At 46.8% G+C, this 24648-nt stretch overlaps 1 protein-coding gene across 1 annotated transcript in view; it reads left to right on the top strand.

The window, feature by feature from the left end:
- The window catches only part of rpl7l1 (ribosomal protein L7-like 1), a 62958-nt gene that overhangs the window by 13540 nt on the left and 24770 nt on the right, over nt 1–24648 (top strand). The window contains exon 3 of the mRNA XM_038817620.1: nt 15705–15868. Coding sequence (XP_038673548.1) covers nt 15705–15868 — 164 coding nt within the window. The remainder of the gene's footprint in view (nt 1–15704; nt 15869–24648) is intronic.

Raw genomic sequence — 24648 nt, 5'->3', positions numbered from 1 at the left:
ACTGTAAATTCTATGATCTTATATCATCTCAATGTGACCCAGAGAATCTACACATCCTTACTCAGACTCATCATCCACCAAGTCTTTCTCTTTGGTGAATACTCATTTAGTACCTCACCCATTTCCGCTCCCGCTACACTCCGTGCCACCCCCAGCGCAGCATGGTGGTGCAGTGGTTAGCACTGCTGTCTCATGACATTGAGAACTGGGTTTTGATCCTGGGCCCAGGTCACTGTCAAAAGGACAAAGAAAAGTACAGCACAGGAATAGACCCTTCGGCCCTCCTAGCCTGCGCCGGCCATGTTGCCCGTCTAAACTACAATCTTCTACACTTCCGAGATCCGTATCCCTCTATTCCCATCCTATTCATGTATTTGTCAAGATGCCCCTTAAATGTCACTATCGTCCCTGCTTCCACCACCACCTCCGGCAGCGAGTTCCAGACACCCACTACACTCTGTAAAAAAAAACTTACCTCGTACATCTCCTCTAAACCTTGCCCCTCGCACCTTAAACCTATGCCCCCTAGTAATTGACCCCTCTACCCTGGGAAAAAGTCTCTGACTATCCTAATTTTGTCGACCTCTATCAGGTTAAAGGACAAAGAAAATCATGTACATAGATCCCTGAAAGTTGCCACCCAGGTTGATAGGGTTGTGAAGAAGGCCTATGGTGTGTTGGCCTTTATTGGTAGAGGGATTGAGTTCCGGAGCCATGAGGTCATGTTGCAGTTGTACAAAACTCTAGTACGGCCGCATTTGGAGTATTGCGTACAGTTCTGGTCGCCTCATTATAGGAAGGACGTGGAAGCTTTGGAACAGGTGCAGAGGAGATTTACCAGGATGTTGCCTGGTATGGAGGGAAAATCTTATGAGGAAAGGCTGATGGACTTGAGGTTGTTTTCGTTAGAGAGAAGAAGGTTAAGAGGTGACTTAATAGAGGCATACAAAATGATCAGAGGGTTAGATAGGGTGGACAGCGAGAGCCTTCTCCCGCGGATGGAGGTGGCTAGCACGAGGGGACATAGCCTTAAATTGAGGGGTAATAGATATAGGACAGAGGTCAGAGGTGGGTTTTTTACGCAAAGAGTGGTGAGGCCGTGGAATGCCCTACCTGCAACAGTAGTGAACTCGCCAACATTGAGGGCATTTAAAAATTTATTGGATAAGCATATGGATGATAAAGGCATAGTGTAGGTTAGATGGCCTTTAGTTTTTTTTCCATGTCGGTGCAACATCGAGGGCCGAAGGGCCTGTACTGCGCTGTATCGTTCTATGTTCTAGGTTGCCCCTCAACCTTCTTCGTTCCAGTGAGAACAAACCGAGTTTATTCAACTTCTTCTCATAGCTAATGCCCTCCATACCAGGTGTCATGGGAATGTCACTTTAAGAAATGTTTGTCTGCCCAAGTGGCTGTAGTGATGTCAGAGTGTGGGTGGAGCTGAGCTCTGGCTGCAGTGATGTCAGAGTGTGGGTTGAGCTGAGCTCTGGCTGCAGTGATGTCAAAGTGTGGGTGGAGCTGAGCTCTGGCTCTGTTTTTTAGTTTTGCTTTGAGGAAAAGCTTGGGTGTGTCTGTGTTTTTTGGTTTTGTTTTAGTGTTGAAGCTGCAGCCAGCCAAAGAAGGTGTAATTTTGATCTCCCTGCCATCGAAAGACTACTCTGGATCATTTGGTGAATTCAGAGTGATAACTGCTCTCAGTAGAGAATTTAAACCTGATGTGCTTCTGTAAAAATAATTTTTGTCTTTTGGATGTTAAAAGGAAAGTTTAAGGATTACTTAGAGTGTTGTATTCTTTGAGGGTAGTATTTGAATTAATGGTTGCTAAGATGTTCACTGTATGTTTTAAAAAGGTTAACTGAGTTCATACAATAGACATTGTTTTGCTTTAAAAATTACTTTTAGAGTTCAGCTGCACCACACCTGTAGAGTGGGCCGTGTGCTCACCATACCACAATCTAATAAAAGTCGTTGGTCAGGTGGTCTCCATGATATACTTTGGAATTCTCTAAACCCTGGCCCATAACACAGGCAACATCCTGGTAAATCTCTTCTGCACCCTCTCTAAAGCCTCCACATCCTTCTGGTAGTGTGGCCACCAGAATTGAACACAATACTCCAAGTGTGGCCTAACTAAGGTTCTATGCAGCTGCAACATGACTTGCCAATTTGTATACTCAATGCCCCGGCCAATGAAGGCAAGCATGCCGTTTGCCTTCTTGACTACCTTCTCCACCTTTTAGTGACCTGTGGACCTGTACACCTAGATCTCTCCGACTGTCAATACTCTTGAGGTTCTACCATTCACTGTATATTCCCTACCTGCATTAGACCTTCCAAAATGCATTACCTCACATTTGTCCGGATTAAACTCCATCTGCCATCTCTCCGCCCAAGTCTCCAAACGATCTAAATCCTGCTGTATCCTCTGACAGTCCTCATCGCTGACTGCAATTCTACCAACCTCTGTGTCGTCCACAAACTTACTTAGGGGCTGTTTAGCACAGGGCTAAATCGCTGGCTTTGAAAGCAGACCAACCAGGCCAGCAGCACGGTTCGATTCCCGTAACAGCCTCCTCAAACAGGCGCTGGAATGTGGCGACTTGGGGCTTTTCACAGTAACTTCATTGAAGCCTACTTGTGACAATAAGAGATTTTCATTTTCATTTCATCAGACCAGTTACATTTTCCTCCAAATCATTTATATATACTACGAACAGCAAAGGTCCCAGCACTGATCCCTGTGGAACACCACTAGTCACAGCCCTCCAATCAGAAAAGCACCCTTCCATTGCTACTCTCTGCCTTCTATGACCAAGCCAGTTCTGTATCCATCTTGCCAGCTCACCTCTGATCCCGCGTGACTTCACCTTTTGGATTGGATTGGATTGGATTGGAATTTTTTATTGTCACATGTACCGAGGTACAGTGAAAAGTATTTTTCTGCAAGCAGCTCAACAGATCATTCAGTACATGGGAAGAAAAGGGAATTAAACAGAATTCAAGAAAATACATGAGAATACATAATAGGGCAACACAATATATACAATGTAACTACATAAGAACATAAGAACATAAGAACTAGGAGCAGGAGTAGGCCATCTGGCCCCTCGAGCCTGCTCCGCCATTCAATGAGATCATGGCTGATCTTTTGTGGACTCAGCTCCACTTTCCGGCCCGAACACCATAACCCTTAATCCCTTTATTCTTCAAAAAACTATCTATCTTTACCTTAAAAACATGTAATGAAGGAGCCTCAACTGCTTCACTGGGCAAGGAATTCCATAGATTCACAACCCTTTGGGTGAAGAAGTTCCTCCTAAACTCAGTTCTAAATCTACTTCCCCTTATTTTGAGGCTATGCCCCCTAGTTCTGCTGTCACCCGCCAGTGGAAACAACCTGCCCGCATCTATCCTATCTATTCCCTTCATAATTTTAAATGTTTCTATAAGATCCCCCCTCATCCTTCTAAATTCCAACGAGTACAGTCCCAGTCTACTCAACCTCTCCTCATAATCCAACCCCTTCAGCTCTGGGATTAACCTAGTGAATCTCCTCTGCACACCCTCCAGCGCCAGTACGTCCTTTCTCAAGTAAGGAGACCAAAACTGAACACAATACTCCAGGTGTGGCCGCACTAACACCTTATACAATTGCAACATAACCTCCCTAGTCCTTAAACTCCATCCCTCTAGCAATGAAGGACAAAATTCCATTTGCCTTCTTAATCACCTGTTGCACTTGTAAACCAACCTTCTGTGACTCATGCACTAGCACACCCAAGTCTCTCTGAACAGCGGCATGCTTTAATATTTTATCGTTTAAATAATAATCCCGTTTGCTGTTATTCCTACCAAAATGGATAACCTCACATTTGTCAACATTGTATTCCATCTGCCAGACCCGAGCCCATTCACTTAACCTATCCAAATCCCTCTGCAGACTTCCAGTATCCTCTGCACTTTTCGCTTACCACTCATCTTAGTGTCATCTGCAAACTTGGACACATTGCCCTTGGTCCCCAACTCCAAATCATCAATGTAAATTGTGAACAATTGTGGGCCCAACACGGATCCCTGAGGGACACCACTAGCTACTGATTGCCAACCAGAGAAACACCCATTTATCCCAACTCTTTGCTTTCTATTAATTAACCAATCCTCTATCCATGCTACTACTTTACCCTTAATGCCATGCATCTTTATCTTATGCAGCAACCTTTTGTGTGGCACCTTGTCAAAGGCTTTCTGGAAATCCAGATATACCACATCCATCGGCTCCCCGTTATCTACTGCACTGGTAATGTCCTCAAAAAATTCCACTAAATTAGTTAGGCACGACCTGCCTTTTACGAACCCATGCTGCGTCTGCCCAATGGGACAATTTCTATCCAGATGCCTCGCAATTTCTTCCTTGATGATAGATTCCAGCATCTTCCCTATTACCGAAGTTAAACTCACTGGCCTATAATTTCCTGCTTTCTGCCTACCTCCTTTTTTAAACAGTGGTGTCACGTTTGCTAATTTCCAATCCACCGGGACCACCCCAGAGTCTAGTGAATTTCGGTAAATTATCACTAGTGCATCTGCAATTTCCCTAGCCATCTCTTTTAGCACTCTGGGATGCATTCCATCAGGGCCAGGAGACTTGTCTACCTTTAGCCCCATTAGCTTGCCCATCACTCCCTCCTTAGTGATAACAATCGTCTCAAGGTCCTCACCTGTCATAGCCTCATTTCTATCAGTCACTGGCATGTTATTTGTGTCTTCCACTGTGAAGACCGACCCAAAAAACCTGTTCAGTTCCTCAGCCATTTCCTCATTTCCCATTATTAAAACTCCCTTCTCATCCTCTAAAGGACCAATATTTACCTTAGCCACTCTTTTTTGTCTTATATATTTGTAAAACCTTTTACTGTCTGTTTTTATATTCTGAGCAAGTTACTCTCATACTCTATCTTACTCTTCTTTATAGCTTTTTTAGTAGCTTTCTGTTGCCCCCTAAGATTTCCCAGTCCTCTAATCTCCCAGCAACCTTGCCACTTTATATGCTTTTTCCTTCAATTTGATACTCTCCCTTATTTCCTTAGATATCCACGGTCGATTTTCCCTCTTTCTTCCGTCCTTCCTTTTTGTTGGTATAAACCTTTGCTGAGCACTGTGAAAAATCGCTTGGAAGGTTCTCCACTGTTCCTCAACTGTTCCACCATAAAGTCTTAGCTCCCAGTCTACCTTAGCTAGTTCTTCTCTCATCCCCTTGTAATCTCCCTTGTTTAACACAAAACACTAGTATTTGATTTTACTTTCTCACCCTCCATCTGTATTTTAAATTCCACCATATTGTGATCGCTCCTTCCGAGAGGATCCCTAACTATGAGATCATGAATCATCCTGTCTCATTACACAGGACAAGATCCAGGACCGCTTGTTCCCTCGTAGGTTCCATCACATACTGTTCTAGGAAACTATCGCGGATACATTCTATAAACTCCTCCTCACGGTTTCCCTGACCGACCTGGTTAAACCAATCGACATGTAGATTAAAATCCCCCATGATAACTGCTGTACCATTTCTACATGCATCAGTTATTTCTTTGTTTATTGCCTGCCCCACCATCTCGTTACTATTTGGTGGCCGATAGACTACTCCTATCAGTGACTTTTTCGCCTTACTATTCCTGATTTCCACCCAAATGGATTCAACCTTATCCTCCATAGCACCGATGTCATCCCTTACTATTGTCCGGATGTCATCCTTAAATAACAGAGCAACACCACCTCCCTTACCATCCACTCTGTCCTTCCGAATAGTTTGATACCCTCGGATATTTAACTCCCAGTCGTGACCATCCTTTAACCATGTTTCAGTAATGGCCACTAAATCATAGTCCTTCACGATGATTTGTGCCACCAACTCATTTACTTTATTCCGAATACTACGAGCATTCAGGTAAAGTACACTTATGTTGGTTTTTTTACCTCTGTTTTGAATCTTAACATCTCCAGTTTTATTCCTTTTGTTATTACTGGGCCTATTCACTGTGCTCCCCTCAGTCACTGTACCTTGTACTGTCGCCCTTATGGATTTCTGACTATGTCTTCTCTGCCTTGCCCTTTTCCCCTTACTTCCTTTTGTTTCTGTCCCTGTTTTACTACCTTCCAACTTCCAGCATTGGTTCCCATCCCCCTGCCCCATTAGTTTAAACCCTCCCCAACAGCTCTAGAAAACACCCCCCCTAGGACATCGGTTCCAGTCCTGCCCAAGTGCAGACCGTCCGGTTTGTACTGGTCCCACCTCCCCCAGAAGCGGTCCCAATGCCCCAGGAATTTGAATCCCTCCCTCTTGCACCATCTCTCGAGCCACGCATTCATCCTATCTATCCTGACATTCCTACTCTGACTAGCTCGTGGCACTGGTAGCAATCCTGAGATTATTACCTTTGAGGTCCTTCTTTTTAGTTTAACTCCTAACTCCCTGAATTCCGCTTGTAGGACCTCATCCCGTTTTTTACCTATATCGTTGGTGCCTATGTGCACCACGACAGCTGGCTGTTCACCCTCCCCCCCCTAGAATGTCCTGCAGCCGCTCCGAGACATCCTTGACCCTTGCACCAGGGAGGCAACATACCATCCTGGAGTCTCGATTACGTCCACAGAACCGCCTGTCTATTCCCCTTACGATCGAGTCCCCTATCACTATAGCCCTGCCATTTTTCTTCCTGCCCTGCTGTGCAGCAGAGCCAGCCACGGTGCCATGAACCTGGCTGCTGCTGCCTTCCCCTGGTGAGCCATCTCCCTCAACAGTATCCAAAGCGGTATATCTGTTTTGCAGGGAGATGACCGCAGGGGACACCTGCACTGCCTTCCTACTCTTGCTCTTTCTTTTGGTCACCCATTTTCTATCTCCCTGAGCATTGGCATCGGATGAAGCATACATGGGTGTAGTGTTAATGTGGTCAGTCCATAAGAGGGTTATTTAGGAGTCTGGTGACAGTGGGGAAGAAGCTGTTTTTGAGTCTGTTCGTGCGTGTTCTCAGACTTCTGAATCTCCTGCCCGATGGAAGAAGTTTGATTATGCTGCCCGCTTTCCCCCGGCAGCGGGAGGTGTAGATGGAATCAATGGATGGGAGGCAGGTTCGTGTGATGGACTGGGCGGTATTCACGACTCTCTGAAGTTCCTTGCGGTCCTGGGCCGAGCAGTTGCCATACCAGGCTGTGATGCAGCCCGATAGGATGCTCTCTATAGTGCATCTGTAAAAGTTGGTGAGGGTTAATGTGGACATGCCGAATTTCCTTAGTTTCCTGAGGAAGTATAGGCGCTGTTGTGCTTTCTTGGTGATAGCGTCGACGTGAGTGGACCAGGATAGCTTTTTGGTGATGTGCACCCCTAGGAATTTGAAACTGCTCACCATCTCTACCTCGGCTCCGTTGATGCTGACAGGGGTGTGTACAGTACTTTGCTTCCTGAAGTCGATGACCAGCTCTTTTGTTTTGCTGGCATTGAGGGAGAGATTGTTGTCGTTACACCACTCCACTAGATTCTCTATCTCCCTCCTGTATTCGGACTCGTCGTTATTCGAGATCTGGCCCACTATTATCATATCGTCAGCAAACATGTAGATGGAGTTGGAACCAAGTTTTGCCATGCAGTCGTGTGTGTACAGGGAGTAGAATAGGGGGCTAAGTACGCAGCCTTGCGGGGCACCGGTATTGAGGACTATTGTGGAGGAGGAGTTGGTGTTCATTCTTACTGACTGTGGTCTGTTGGTCAGAAAGTCAAGGATCCAGTTGCAGAGTGGAGAGCCAAGTCCTAGGTTTTGGAGCTTGATATGAGCTTGGCTGGGATTATGGTGTTGAAGGCGGAGCTGTAGTCAATAAATAGGAGTCTGATGTAGGAGTCCTTGTTTCGAGATGCTCTAGGGATGAGTGTAGGGCCAGGGAAATGGCGTCTGATGTGGACCGGTTGCGACGGTATGCGAATTGAAGTGGGTCAAGGCGTTCCGGGAGTATGGAGGTGATGCGCTTCATGATCAGCCTCTCGAAGCACTTCATTACAACGGACGTCAGGGCCACCGGGCGGTAGTCGTTGAGGCACGTTGCCTGATTCTTCTTTGGTACTGGTATGATGGTGGTCTTCTTGAAGCAGGTGGAGACCTCGGAATGGAGTAGGGATAGGTTAAAGATGTCTGTGAATACCTCTGCCAGCTGGTATGCGCAGGCTCTGAGTGCACGACCAGGGATCCCGTCCGGGCCCATTGCCTTCCGTGGGTTCACTTTCAGGAAGGCCGATCTGACTTCGGAAACTGTGATGGTGGGTATGGGTGAATTATGGGTTGCTGGGGCACTCGATAGCGGATTGTTGGTTACCTGCTCAAACCGAGCATAGAATGCATTGAGTTCATCGGGGAGGGGTGCGCTGCTGCCAGAGATACTGCTCCGCTTCGCTTTGTAGCCCGTTATGTTGTTTAGTCCTTGCCACAACCGCCGAGAGTCTGTCTGTGACTCTAGCTTAGTTTGATATTCTCTCTTGGCATCTCGGATGGCTTTGCGGAGGTCGTACCTGGATTTCTTGTATAGGACAGGGTCGTCTGCCTTGAACACCTCAGATCTGTCCTTCATAGGGAGTCAATCTCGCGGTTGAGCCATGGTTTCCGGTTGGGGAACGTACGTACTGCTTTCTTTGGCACGCAGTCGTCCACACATTTGCTGATGAAGTCTGTGACGGTGGTGGCCTACTCATTTAAGTTAGTCGCTGAGTTCTTAAATATGGACCAGTCCACTGTCTCCAAGCAGTCACGTAAGAGCTCTTCTGTCTCCTCGGACCAGCACTGCACAACCTTCTTAGCTGGATTCTCCCGCTTGAGTTTCTGCTTGTAAGCCGGGAGAAGGAGCACAGTCTTATGGTCTGATTTCCCAAAGTGCGGTCGGGGGATGGAACGGTAGGCGCCCTTGATTTTTGAGTAGCAGTAGTCAAGAGTGTTGTCACCCCTGGTGGGACAGGAGATGTGCTGGTGGAATTTTGGCAGTACACTCTTGAGGTTGGCTTTGTTGAAGTCTCCGGCCACAATGAATAAGGCCTTGACCTTTTGTACCAGTCTGCCATGAGGGACCTTGTCAAAGGCCTTACTGAAGTCCATATAGACAACATCCACTGCTCTACCGGCATCAATCATCTTTGTGACCTCCTCGAAAAACTCTTATCAAGTTAGTGAGACACGACCTCCCCGTCACAAAACCGTGCTGCCTCTCGCTAATACGTCCACTTGCTTCCAAATGGGTGTATATCCTGTCTTGAAGAATTCTCTCCAGTAATTTCCCTACCACTGACGTAAGGCTCACCGGCCTGTAGTTCCCTGGATTATCCTTGCTCCCCTTCTTAAATAAAGGAACAATATTTGCCATTCGCTTAGTGGGCAGCACGGTAGCATTGTAGAACATAGAACATTACAGCGCAGTACGGGCCCTTCGGCCCTTGATGTTGCGCTGACCCGTGAAACCATCTGAAGCCTATATGACCTACACCAGGGGTGGGCAAACTACGGCCCGCCAAAGGTCTTTATGCGGCCAGAGATCGTGGCACATATTGGTACTAACGGGATAGGCAGGAAGAATGATAAGGGCCTGCAGCAGGAGTTCAGGTAGTTAGGTAGAACAGGATCTCCAGGGTTGTAATTAGTTTAACAATGTTTTATTTCCAAATTGAGTGCAGATTCTCGACCAGCCAATCAAATCACAGCTTTCCTCCTTAATATTTTAGTCATTCTTTGCTGTCTTTGTACTAAATCCATTCATCTGACCTGCACCCATCTTGCACAATTCTATGCTTTTTCTTTAAATTTGATACTATCTTTCACTTTTTTAGTTAACCACAGATTAATGAAGGTGGTGGCACAGTGGTATTGTAACTGGGTTAGTATTCCAGAGATCCAGGGCAACCAATCCCACCAATGCAGCTGGTGAAATTTGAATTCCATAAAAATCTCGGATTAAGAGTCTAACGATGACGCAGCATAACTAATTTACTGGACTTTTTTGACGGCATTACGAGCATGGTGGACAATGGGAACTATTGGATGTGGTGTAGCTGGATTTCCAGAAGGCATTCGATAAGGTGCCACACAAAAGGCTGCTGCATAAGATAAAGGTGCACAGCATTACAGGTGATGTATTAGCTTCGACAAAGGATTGGTTAACTGACAGAAAGCAAAGAGTGGGGATAAATGGATGTTTTTCTGGTTGGCGATCAGTGGCTAGTGGTATGCCTCAGGGATCTCACCCGTGGCTAACGATGATGCAAATATCTCAGCCAGGGCTCCCGCAATTTCTTCTCCAGTCTCACGCAGTGTTCTTGGATATACCTGGTCAGGGTCAGATTTATCCACCTTCGTACATTTTATTACGTCCATCACCACCTCTACTGTAATACGAACTGTCCCCAATATATCGCCACTCACTGTCCCAGGTTCCCAAGTCTTCATGTCTTTCCCCACGGTAAACACAGAGGAGAAATATTCATTGAGAACCTCGCCCCCTGTCCACTTTGGTCTTTGAGGAGTCCTATTCGTTTTCTAGTTATTCTTTTTTCCTTTAATATACTTATAGAATCCCTTTGGATTCACCTGATTCCTTGCGGCCAAAGCTATCTCATGCCCCTTTTTGCCCTCCTGACAGGGGCTGTTTAGCTCACTGGGCTAAATTGCTGGCTTTGAAAGCAGACCAAGGCAAGCCAGCAGCACAGTTCAATTCCTGTAACAGCCTCCCCGAACAGGCGCCGGAATGTGGCGACTCAGGGCTTTTCACAGTAACTTCATTTGAAGCCTACTTGTGACAATAAAGCAATTTTCATTTTTTTCCTTCTAGAGTTTACTCCTGTATCCCCTGTACACCTCCAGCTGCTTGTACCTGAGCCATGCCTCCTTTTTCTCCTGACCAAAACCACAATATGTTTTGTCATCTAGGGTTCCCTCCTCCTATCAGCCTTGCTCTTCACCCCAACAGGAACATATAGACCCTGAACCCCAGCTATTTCACTTTTCGGAGGTCCCTTTGCCCTCACACAAACTACTCCAATCAATCCTTGCAAGCTCCTGTCTAATTCCATCAAAATTCACCTTGCCCCAATTTAGAACTTGCACCTGTGGACCAGTTTTGTCCTTTTCCGCAGCTATTTTAAAATTAATAGAACTATGGTCACTGGTCCCAAAGTGGCCCCCACCGTCACCTCAGTCACTTGCCCTGCCCTATTTCCCCAAGAGTAGGTCAATTTTGTCCTTTTCCCCAGTAGGACACGCCACATACTGCCTGAGGAAACGTTCCTGACCACACTTAACAAATTCCACCCCATTTAAACCCTTAACACTGACAGTCCTGGTCTATGTTAGGAAAATTAGAATCCCTGCTATGACAACCCTGTTATTCCTGCACGTCTTCCCAATCTCCCTGCATATTTGTTCTTCTAATTCCCGTTGACTATTTGGGGGCCTATAGTACAACCCCAATAAGGTCACCATCCCCTTCTTATTTCTTAGTTCCACCCACAAAGCCTCACTGGATGACCCCTCGGTTATTTCATCTCTGACTACTGCCGTGATGCTCTCCTTAATCAAAAATACAACTCCTCCTCCACTCTTTCCTCTACCGCTGTCCCACCTGTGCCCTGGAACATTAAAGCTGAAAGTCCTGTCCCTCCCTTAGCCACATCTCAGTTATGGCTATAATATCTCAGTCCCACATACCTATCCAAGCCCTTGTGGGGAGGGGGTGGTGTAGTGGTATTGTCACTGGACTAGTTAACCAGAAACCAAGGGTATTGCTCTGGGGCCCGGGTTTAAATTCAATAAAAATCTGGAATTAAAAGTCTAATGATGACCATGAAAACCATTGCTGATTGTCGTAAAAACCCATCTGGTTCACTAATGTCCTTTAGGGAAGGAAATGTGCCGTCCTTACCTGGTCTGGCCTACATGTGACTCCAGACCCACAGCAATGTGGCGACTCTTAACTGCCCCCTAAAGGACACTTGGGGATGGGCAATAAATTCTGATCCAGCCAGCGACGTCCACATCCCATGAATAAATAAAAAAAGAAAACCCAGCTACTCTGTGCCTGCACCTGAGGTGTGACCGCCTCAGTAAAACTTATCTATAAAGTGCTCAGCATCCCGATGATCCTGAGTGCATCCAGCTCCCTAACGCGGTCTCCCAGGTGTGGTCATCAGGGACAATGGAATTCTCCCTGAGCTCCCACATCCTGCAGGAGGAGCATATCACTGCCCCCGTTGCTGTCCCAACTACACCAAGACTAAAGAGGAATGTTAAGAGGGCGTTACCTGAGATTACCTGCACTCTGCTGAGACGCCACTCGCCGAAGCCCCTCGAGCCACAGCCTCACCACTCAAGCGCTATGCTATTAGAGCTCGAGTTCTAATAGTCCACCTCTCTCTCTCTCCCTCCCTTTTTCTTTCTGTTGCTTGTGGTCCTCACAATGGCAAGTTGTTTTTGGTTAGAGGAGGAGGGAGGGGGACAATCACTGAAGTAGTGTTTGGGGTTTAACTCGCCCTTGACAACAGCTCCTCCACAAACCACTTTCTGGAAGCACTGACCGCCTGATGCAAATCTTCCCTGCTACAGCCAATCAGCATCACCGCTCTGCAAAGTACTGCTGAAGTCTGTCACTATTGTCCCTACAGTTCACAATACCTCAAAATCTTGTGTCATCTGCACATTTTGAAATCGTGCCTTGCACACTTCAATCTAGATTACTGATACAGATCAAGAAAAACAATGGTCATAATACTGACCCTTGGGAAATCTCATCATATACCTTCCCCTATTCGGAAACCACAAGCCTTTTTCCAGTCATCGACCAACTTCATATCCGTGCTATCACTGTCTCTTTTATTCCATGCGCGTTAATTTTGCTAATGCACTCGTTGTGTGACTCTTTATCAAACCTTTTGCAAGTCCATGGACACCACCCTGATCAACCCTCTCTGTTAGCCTCATCATAAAGCTCAGTCAAGTTAGTTGAACATGATTTGTCCATAATAGGTCCACATTCGCCCAAGTGACTTAAATTTTATCCTGGATATAGTTTCTTTGAACAAGGCTGTAAGTAGCATTTGCAACTCTCCAGCTCTCTGTCACCACCACTGTATCAATTGGATTGACAGGTTCCACTGTTACTTCCCTCAGCAACCTCTGATGTTTCTGATCTGGGCTTGGTGACTTATCAATCATCAGTACAGCCAGCCGTTTTTAAACTCCTCTTTATCAATTTGTAGCCTATCGAGTGTCTCAGCCATCACTTCCTTTGTTCTGATTTCAGAAGCACTTTTCTGCTAAGGATTTGATGCAAAGTACTACTATCTTAATTTTAATAATCTTTATTGTCACAAGTAGGCTTACATTAACACTGCAATGAAGTTGCTTCCCTAAATCCCCTAGTCGCCACATTCCGGCACCTTTTCGGGTACACAGAGGGAGAATTCAGAATGTCCAAATTACCTAACAAGACGTCTTTCGGGACTTGTGGGATGAAACCCGCGCAGACACGGGGGGAGAACGTTCAGACTCCGCACAGTGACCCAAGACAGGAATCGAACCTGGGACCCTGGCACTGTGAAGCGACAGAGCTAACCACTGTGCTGCCGTGCCGCCCATGCCCTCTGCCTCCATGCATGAATCATCCATTTACCTTTGTCCCTTTAGAAGACGTTTGGATTACTTTTACGTTAGTTGCTGGTCTCTTATACTCTGTAATTTCTTTCCCTAAAGGACATTAGTGAATCAACTCAGCAATTGTGTTGTCACTATTACTGGTATTAGATTTTTGTTTTGGTTTTATTCAATTGAATTTAATTCCCAGCTGACTCAATGGGATTTCAATTTGTGTCTCAGGGTCATTAGCCCAGGAACATCTAATCACAATGCTACTATACCCATACATAAAACATAAGAACATAAGAACATAAGAACTAGGAGCAGGAGTAGGCCATCTGGCCCCTCGAGCCTGCTCCGCCATTCAATGAGATCATGGCTGATCTTTTGTGGACTCAGCTCCACTTTCCGGCCCGAACACCATAACCCTTAATCCCTTTATTCTTCAAAAAACTATCTATCTTTACCTTAAAAACATGTAATGAAGGAGCCTCAACTGCTTCACTGGGCAAGGAATTCCATAGATTCACAACCCTTTGGGTGAAGAAGTTCCTCCTAAACTCAGTTCTAAATCTACTTCCCCTTATTTTGAGGCTATGCCCCCTAGTTCTGCTGTCACCCGCCAGTGGAAACAACCTGCCCGCATCTATCCTATCTATTCCCTTCATAATTTTAAATGTTTCTATAAGATCCCCCCTCATCCTTCTAAATTCCAACGAGTACAGTCCCAGTCTACTCAACCTCTCCTCATAATCCAACCCCTTCAGCTCTGGGATTAACCTAGTGAATCTCCTCTGCACACCCTCCAGCGCCAGTACGTCCTTTCTCAAGTAAGGAGACCAAAACTGAACACAATACTCCAGGTGTGGCCGCACTAACACCTTATACAATTGCAACATAACCTCCCTAGTCTTAAACTCCATCCCTCTAGCAATGAAGGACAAAATTCCATTTGCCTTCTTAATCACCTGTTGCACTTGTAAACCAACCTTCTGTGACTCATGCACTAGCACACCCAAGTCTCTCTGAACAGCGGCATGCTTTAATATTTTATCGTTTAAATAATAATCCCATTTGCTGTTATTCCTACCAAAATGGATAACCTCACATTTGTCAACATTGTATTCCATCTGCCAGACCCGAGCCCATTCACTTAACCTATCCAAATCCCTCTGCAGACTTCCAGTATCCTCTGCACTTTTCGCTTTACCACTCATCTTAGTGTCATCTGCAAACTTGGACACATTGCCCTTGGTCCCCAACTCCAAATCATCAATGTAAATTGTGAACAATTGTGGGCCCAACACGGATCCCTGAGGGACACCACTAGCTACTGATTGCCAACCAGAGAAACACCCATTTATCCCAACTCTTTGCTTTCTATTAATTAACCAATCCTCTATCCATGCTACTACTTTACCCTTAATGCCATGCATCTTTATCTTATGCAGCAACCTTTTGTGTGGCACCTTGTCAAAGGCTTTCTGGAAATCCAGATATACCACATCCATCGGCTCCCCGTTATCTACTGCACTGGTAATGTCCTCAAAAAATTCCACTAAATTAGTTAGGCACGACCTGCCTTTTACGAACCCATGCTGCGTCTGCCCAATGGGACAATTTCTATCCAGATGCCTCGCAATTTCTTCCTTGATGGCTAAAATGTCATGAGCTGATTCTCTGTCTTAATGGCAACACTCATAGCTCTGAGTCAGATTATGTGACACGAGCAAAGTATTAAGGGATGCTGCATTGGTCTTTCAGGTCAGATGTCAAATGAAGCTTTGTCACTGAAAGTGGCCAAATGGATGTAAGAGGAGAATGATGGGGAGAGTCGCAAATCTCAGTGTTCTATGAGGAGTGTTGCCTAAAGTTCATGGGATATGGCTGAATGTGCACCATACAAATTCTTTCAAAATAATGTTAATGAATTTTAATTGAGATTTATGAGTTAATATTTAAAATATTCTTCTTGAGTAGGCGCTGAACTGGTTGTTGTTTGCACATTGAGACCAATTCAGATTTGAGTTGCATTTGTATCATTTTCAGTTTCAAAGGGGGAAGCAGATTCGGTTTAAACGAATTGAGAATTTTATAAAGGACTCGAGGCGGAAATATCGTGATGAAGTGCGATTTGTTCGAATGGCAAAGAAGCCAGGTGAAAGGGACGTGCCTGTGGGACAGAAGTTGGTGTTTGCAGTCCGGCTCCGACCGTGAGTATCACACAGGGATGGGAAATATTTGCCATTTGGGTATTTCTGACATTCGCGTCTCGAAAATCTACCATATCTAAATATATGACCTTAGTACAAGATCCAAATGTTTTTTTTTTAAAAATCACAATTCTTCTGTCAGAATGTGAAGAAGTGATAATGACACTGGACTCGTCATAGAATTGTATAGCACAGAACACTCCCATCAGCCCATCGCATCTGCGCCGGTCAAAAACAACCACCTAATTATTCTAATCTCATTTCCAGCACTTGCCTGCTCTGGGATCACAAGCGCACATCTAAATACTTCTTAAATGTTATGAGGGTCTCTGCCTCCACCCCCCTTTCAGGCAGCGATTTCAAGAGTCCCACCACCCTCCCATCCCCTCTAAACCTCCTGCCCCTTACCTCAAATCTCTGCCCCCTAGTTATCGATCCCTCCACCAATGGGAAAGGTTTCTTCCTGTCTGCTCTATCTATGCCCCTCATAATGTTATACATCTCAATCATGCCCCCCCTCAGTCTCCTCTGCTCCAAGGAAAACAACCCCCGTCTATCCAATCTCTCATCCTGGTAAATCTCCTCTGCACCCTTTCCAGTGCTATCACATCCCTCCTATAATGTGGATTCCAGAACTGCACCCAAACTCTAGCCGTGGCCTAGCCAGCGTTTTATATAGTACCAGCATAACCTCCCTGCTCTTAAACTCTGTGCCTCGGCTAATAAAGGCAGGTGTATCATCTGCCTTCTTAACCACTGTATCCACCTGCTCTGCTACCCTAAGATGCCGGTGTACCTGCACACCAAGGTCCCTCTGATCCTCGGTGCTTCCCAGGGACCTGCTGTTTATCATGTATTCCCCTTGCCTTGTTTGTCCTGCCCAAGTGCATCACCTCACACTTATCCGGATTGAATTCCATTTGCCATTGATCAGCCCATCTGACCAGCACGTCTATATCCTCTTGTAATCGACGGCTTCCTCCTCTCTAATTACCACCCCACCAATTTTTGTATCGTCCACAAACTTACTCATCAACCCTCCTACATTCACATCTAAATCATTTATATAAACCACAAACAGCAAGGGCCCCAACACTGATCCCCGCGGGACCCCACTGGACACAGGCTTCCAGTCAGAAAAACACCCCTCGCCCATCACCCTCTGCTTCCTTCCACTCAGCCAATTCTGGATCCAATTTGCCAAATTTCCTTGGATCCCATGGGCTCTTCCCTTCGCTCTCAGCCTTCCATGTGGAACCTTATTAAAAGCCTTGCTGAAGCCCAAGTAAACTACGTCAAATGCATTTCCCTCTTCTACACACCTGGTCACCTCTTCAAAAACCTGAATCAAGTTGGTCAGACATGACCTCCCCTTAACAAAACCATGCTAACTGTTCTTGAACTGTCTCTTCAAATGCAGATTAATTCAGTCTCTCAGAATTGCTTCCAATAGTTTCCCCACCACTGAGGTTAGACTGACTGGCCTGTAGTTTCCTGGTTTAGCCCTTCCTTCATGAATAATGGAACCACATTGACTATCCTCCAGTCCTCCGACACCTCTCCCATGGCCAGAGAGGAATTGGAAATTATTGCCAGCGCCCCTGCTATTTCCTCCCTTGCCTCACTGAGCAACCTGGGATACATTTCATCTGGCCCTGGAAATTTGCCTACTGCTAGAAAGCTCAGTAAGAAGTCTGACAACGCCAGGTTAAAGTCCAACAGGTTTGTTCCGAATCACTAGCTTTCGGAGCACAGCGCCTTCCTTCACCTGAGGAAGGAGCAGTGCTCCGAAAGCTAGTGATTTGAAACAAACCTGTTGGACTTTAACCTGGTGTTGTAAGACTTCAACTGTGTTCACCCCAGTCCAATGCTGGCATCTCCACATCATGGCGAGAAAGCTTAGAAGCTCTTATCAGTCTATGTTAATATTATCGTAGTCCCTGATTTCTATACCCACACTGTCCCTCTCACGAGTGAACACTGACACAAAGTATTAGTTTAGAACTCTCCCTGCAGGATGGCACGGTGGCGCCAAAGTTAGCACTGCTGTCTCACGGCGCAGAGGACCCAGGGACCGGGTTTCACATCTGCGTACAAAACAGCTGGGGTGGTGCTGAAAACTGACCTCCACAACCTTTCCAACTTCGGGCAAGACCAGAACATATGCACATGGTTAGCAGGACCCCTCCCATCACCACTTCCAGATATATCCTTCCACATCACACAGGCGGCTCATCCTTCGCCCTGTACACCACCTTCAGCTATACCAGCACCAGCCCCTCAACCTCTGTCGTTCCAGTGAGAACAAACCAAGTTTATTCAACCGCTCCTCATAGCTAATGCCCTCCATGCCAGGCAACATCCTGATAAACCTCTTCTGTACCCTCTCCAAAGCCTCCACATCCTGGTAGTGTGGCAACCAGAATTGAACACTATATTCTAAGTGTGGCCTAACTAAGGTTCTATACAGCTACAGCATGACTTGCCAATTTTTATACTCAATACCCCGGCCGATGAAGGCAAGCATGCCGTATGCCTTCTTGACTACCTTCACCTGCGTTGCCACTTTCAGTGACCTTCATGGTTCTGCCATTTACTGTATATTTCCCACCTGTATTAGTCCTTCCAAAATGCATTACCTCACATTTTCTGGATTAAACTCTATCTGCCATCTCTCCGCCCAAGTCTCCAACCGATCTATATCCTGCTGTATCCTCTGACAATCCTCATCACTATCCACAATTCCACCAACCTTTGTGTCGTCTGCAAACTTACTAATTAGACCAGTTACATTTTTCTCCAAATCATTTATATCAGTCCTAGAACTGATCCCTGAGGAACACCACGGGTCACAGTCTTCCATTCAAAAAACATCTTTACACTGCTACCCTCTGCCTTCTATGACCGAGCCAGTTCTGTATCCATCTTGCCAACTCACATCTGATCCCGTGTGACTTCACCTTCTGTATCAGTCTGCCACGAGGGACCTTGTCAATGGCTTTCCTGAAGTCCATGTAGAAAACATCCACCACCCTCCCCTCATCAATCACCTTCGTCACTTCCTTGAAAAACTCGATCAAGTTAGTGAGACATGACCTCCCCTTCACAAAACCATGCTGCCTCTCGGTAATACGTCCACTTGCTTCCAAATGGGAATAAATCCTGTCTCGAAGAATCCTCTCCAATAATTTCCCTACGACTGACGTAAGGCTCATCGGCCTGTAATTACCTGGATTATCCTTGTTACCCTTCTTAAACAAAGAAACAACATTGGCTATTCTCCAGTCCTCTGAGACCTCACCTGTAGCCAATGAGGATACAAACATGTCAGTCAAGCCCCAGCAGTTTCCTCCCTGGCTTCCCTCAGTATTCTGGGGTAGATCCCATCTGGCCCAGGGGACTTATCTACCTTAATAATCTTCCCAATTTAACCTTAATCCCCTAAATGGACACCTTATCATCCTCCAAAACCCTGCCATAGATCGCCGGAACGTCCCCTCTCTCCAACATCCCCGCTGACGGCACCTCCAACAACAACAAAGAGACAGCCATTATCAGAAAGACCTTCCTCACAAAGTCCTGCACCTGCATGTATCTGAAACTCTCCTCCCTTGCCAGTCCAAACTTCTCATTCAACTCCTCCAAGCTCACAAACTGCCCACCCAGAAACTGATGCTTCATCTTCCTGGTCAACCTTTCCTCCCATCCCCGAACCTCGCATTCATCCTCCCCAGCTCAAATCTGTGATTTCTCCTGATCGGTATCACCCTCGACCCCGCTCCCAACCTAAAATGCTCTGGAACTGCCTCCAAATCTCCAGCATGGCCACCACCGGACTTCCTGATTACCTCCCTGGGGCCAATGGGAGCGGCGCCATTGTCAACGTCCACAACCCTGACCCCCCCCCCCTATACAAACCCGCCTCCATCCTTGCTCACAAAGCCTCTGCCTCCCTATTCCAACCCCGTACCTTCTCCGCATTCGCCGCCAATAATAATACATCAAATTCGGAAGGCCTAATCACCCCATCACCTTCCTTATCCCGGCCACCTTCCCCGCCCAGACAAACCGAGAGATCAATTTGTCCACCCACTTGAACAACGCCTTGGACAAAAGGACCGGCAGGCACGGGAACGAAAACAAAAATCGTGGAAAAATGTTCATCATCACTGCCTGTACCCAGCCCGCCAATGGCAAAGGGAGGGTATCCCAACTCAACAAATCAGCCTTCACCCTCCCCACTAAGCCAAAGAAATTCAACTTCCGAAGACCTGCCCAGTCCCGAGCTACCTGCATCACAGACACCTAAAATGAGACATTGCCACACTGAATGGCAACTTCCCGACCCCCGTCCCTGGAGCCAAACCACAAAATACTCACTTCGCTGATGATACTAAGATTGCAGGTGTTGCGGAGTGATGATGATTGTCAGAGAATACAACAGGATAGGCTGCAAAATTGGGTAGGGAAATGGCATATGGAATTTAACCCAGTCAAATGCGAGGTGATGCATTTTGGTCGATCCAATTCAGGTGGGAACTATAAAATAAATGGCAGAACCATCAGGAGCATAGACACATCGAGAGATCTGGGCGTGCAGGTACACAGATCCGTAAAAGTGGCAGCACAGGTGGAAATGGTGGTAACGAAAGCATATGGCATGCTTACCTTCACAGGATGGTTATCGAGTATAAAAGCTCAAAAATTATGTTACAGTTATATAGAACGTTGGTTCGGCCACATTTGGAATGCTGTGTCCAATTCTGGTCACCGCACTACCAGAAGGATATGGAGGCTTTGGAGAGAGTACAGAAACGGTTTACCAGGATGTTGCCTGGTATGGAGGGTATTAGCTATGAGGAGAGATTGAATAAACTGGGATTGTTCTCCCTCGAGAGACGGAAGCTGAGGGGCGACCTGATAGAAGTTTATAAAATTATTAGGGGTATAGATAGGGTGAACAGTTGGAGGCTTTTTCCCAGGGTGGAAATGACAATTACAAGGGGGCACAGATTCAAGGTGAGGGGGGGGGAGAAGGTTCAGTGGAGATGTGCGGGGCAAGTTTTTTTACACAGAAGGTGGTGGTGGCCTGGAATGCGCTGCCAAGTGAGGTGGTTGAGGCAGATACGTTAATGACCTTTAAGACTTCTCTGGATAGGCACATGAACAGATACAGGCGGTTGGTCTAGATCAGATACGTGGTCGGCACAGGCTTGGAGGGCCAAAGGGCCTGTTCCTGTGCTGTATTGTTCTTCGTTCCCCAAGTTCAGCTTATTCCCCAAAGACAGCCCAAATCCTCAAAGCAAAACCCCCACCAAGAAGCCCAGCACCGAAATGTGTAGCAACAAATCGTATGCACGCAAGGACACCCTGTGCTCCACGACCCATCCCCTTCGCTATCTCCTTCCACAACTCCGAGCTCCTCAGCACAATGGCTAAGGGATCTATCGCTAACGCAAACAGAAAGGGAGACATGGGGCATCCCTGCCTAAATTCCCCGGTGCAACATAAAATACCCTGAATTCATATCATTCATGCACACGCTCGCCATTGGCTCCATATCCAACAACTGCACCCATTGATTTCATAGAAATCATGCCCCAACCTCTCCAACACTGCAACTAGAGAACTCCACTCCACCCAATCAGACGCCTTCTCCGCATCCAATGCTGCCACCACCTCCAACTCCCTTCTGTTGGAGAAAGTACCACATTCAGCATCCGCCGCACATTCGATGATAACTGTCTTCCCTTATCAAACCCCGTCTGATCCTCCCCAATCGCCCTCGCAGGTCATACCTCCAACCTTAAACGCCAGCACCGTTGCCAATATCTGCCACCTACATTCAGTAGAGGTATGGGCCTGTACGACCGGCACTCCACTGGGTCCTTACCCTTCTTTGGAAGCCTGTCTCATTTTCAGCAACCCACCCCTGACCATCGTGTCCTTGAGCATTTCCACCGGCAAAGGCACCAGCTTATTACATAGAACAGTACAGCACAGAACAGGCCCTTCGGCCCTCCATGTTGTGCCGAGCATTGTCCGAAACCAAGATCAAGCTATCCCACTCCCTGTCATTCTGGTGTGCTCCATGTGCCTATCCAATAACCACTTGTAAGTTCCTAAAGTGTCCGACTCCACTATCACTGCAGGCAGTCCATTCCACACCCTAATCACTCTCTGAGTAAAGAACCTACCTCGGACATTCCTCCTATATCTCCCACCCTGAATCTTATAGTTATGCCCCCTTGTAACAGCTACATCCACCCGAGGAAATAGTCTCTGAACGTCCACTCTATCTATCCCCCTCAGCATCTTATAAACCTCTATTAAGTCGCCTCTCATCCTCCTCCGCTCCAAAGAGAAAAGCCCTAGCTCCCTCAACCTTTCCTCATACAACCTATCCTGCAAACCAGGCAGCATCCTGGTAAATCTCCTTTGCACCCTTTCCAATGCTTCCACATACTTCCTCTAGTGAAGTGACCAGAACTGCACACAATACTCTAAATGTGGTTTCACCAGGGTCTTGTACAGTTGCAGCATAACCCCACGGCTCTTAAACTCAAGCCCCCTGTCAATAAACGCTAACACACGATAAGCCTTCTTCACGGCTCTATTCTTAAACTTCTTGTGAAATTTCACCGGGAACCCATCCGACCTCGTCACCTTCCCTGCCTGCATCTTCCCAAGAACAATACAGCACAGGAACAGACCCTTCGGCCCTCCAAGACTACGGCAACCATGGTACCTGCCTAAACTAAAACCGTCTGCACTTACGGAGTCGGTATCCTTCCATTCCCACCCTATTCGTGCAGTTCTGGTCGCCACATTACCAGAAGGATGTGGATGCTTTAGAGAGGATGCAGAGGAGGTTCACCAGGATGTTGCCTGGTATGGAGGGTGCTAGCTATGAAGAAAGGTTGAGTAGATTAGGATTGTTTTCGTTGGAAAGACGGAGGTTGAGGGGGGACCTGATTGAGGTCTACAAAATTATGAGAGGTATGGACAGGGTGGATAGCAACAAGTTTTTTCCAAGAGTGGGGGTGTCAATTACAAGGGGTCACGATTTCAAGGTGAGAGGGGGAAAGTTTAAGGGAGATGTGCGTGGAAAGTTTTTTACGCAGAGGGTAGTGGGTGCCTGGAACGCTTAGAGGCGGGCACGATAGTATCATTTAAGATGCACGTAGACAGATATATGAACGGGCGGGGATCAGAGGGAAGTAGATCCTTGGAAAATAGGAGACAGGTTTAGATAAAGGATCTGGATCGGCGCAGGCTGGGAGGGCCGAAGGGCCTGTTCCTGATCTGTAATTTTGAAATGAAATGAAATGAAAATGAAATGAAAATGAAAATGAAAATCGCTTATTGTCACGAGTAGGCTTCGATGAAGTTACTGTGAAAAGCCCCTAGTCGCCACATTCCGGCGCCTGTCCGGGGAGGCTGGTACGGGAATCGAACCGTGCTGCTGGCCTGCTTGGTCTGCTTTAAAAGCCAGCGATTTAGCCTTGTGAGCTAAACCAGCCCCTTCTTTGTTCTATTCATATGTTTGTCTAGATGTCCCTTAAATTCCGCTATCGTACCTGCTCCCACCACCTCACCAGGCAGCTCGGTCCATATATTTACCACCCTCTGTGTAAAAAAAAAAAAAAAAACGTGCCTCGCACATCTGTTCTAAACTTTTCCCATGCACTTTAAACCTATGTTGCCTTCACCTCCTCTACCCCACCATCTCCTCCAGCCCTGCCCTCTCCATTGCTCCCACCTTCGGGCACTCTTTAAACCCCCCTCCTCCCAAAGAAAACTCCTTCATCTCCCACTCATCCTCTTGTGGTTCCAATTTATACAAGTTCCAATAGAACTCCTCAAATACCTTATTGACTAGCAGCTTGGCCGCCCTATCCCACACCCAATCTATCACCTTCGCCGCAGCTTACCCACGGAGCTGACCTGCCAATATACAACCCGCCTTCTCCCAATACTCAGCCCGATTTGCCCTTCTCAGCTGATGCACTGCTTTCCCCTTGGAAAGTCAACAGGGTGCCCACGATCCCGCGTACTTCTTGTCCACTTCCAGAATCTCTTCTATCAATCGTTGGCGTTCCTCCCTCCCCTCCTTATCCATCTTAGCCTTAAACCAAATCATCACCTCCCTCACCAATACATTAGAATCTCCCAAACCACCGATGGTGAGACCTCCCCAGTACAGTTAAACCCCACACTCTCCTCAATCACCTTCCCCATCCTATCACAGAAACTTTGGTCGCCAACAAACCCACATCAACCCTCCAGCCCGGTATCTGAGCCAGCCCCTTCTCCAGGACCCCTCCATCCAAATTCACTGCACCACTGTTGCTTCTGCTCCAGAGGGGAGGAGTAAAAAGTGTGGGAATGCAATAGTTATAGGGGATTGGATTGTAAGGCCAATAGAGAGGCGTTTCTGTTGCCGCAATCGAGTCTTCAGGATGCTATGTTGCCTCCTTGGTGCTTGGGTCAGGGATGTCTCGGAGCGGGTACTGTGCTGTTTAGCACAGGGCTAAATCGCTGGCTTTGAAAGCAGACCAAGGCAGGCCAGCAGCACGGTTCAATTCCCGTACCAGCCTCCCCGAACAGGCGCCGGGATGTGGTGACTAGGGGCTTTTCACAGTAACTTCATTTGAAGCCTACTTGTGACAATAAGCGATTTTCATTTTCATTTCATTTTCTGGAGGGGGAGGGTGAACAGCCAGTGATCGTGGTAACACGGCACCAACGACATAGGTTCAAAAAGGATGGGGTCCTAA

The sequence above is a fragment of the Scyliorhinus canicula genome, chromosome 1 (assembly GCF_902713615.1).
Source record: "Scyliorhinus canicula chromosome 1, sScyCan1.1, whole genome shotgun sequence".
Classification (NCBI taxonomy): Eukaryota; Metazoa; Chordata; class Chondrichthyes; order Carcharhiniformes; family Scyliorhinidae; genus Scyliorhinus; species Scyliorhinus canicula.
Note: the sequence above shows the minus strand (reverse complement) of the source record. Positions and strands in the feature narration are given on the sequence as shown.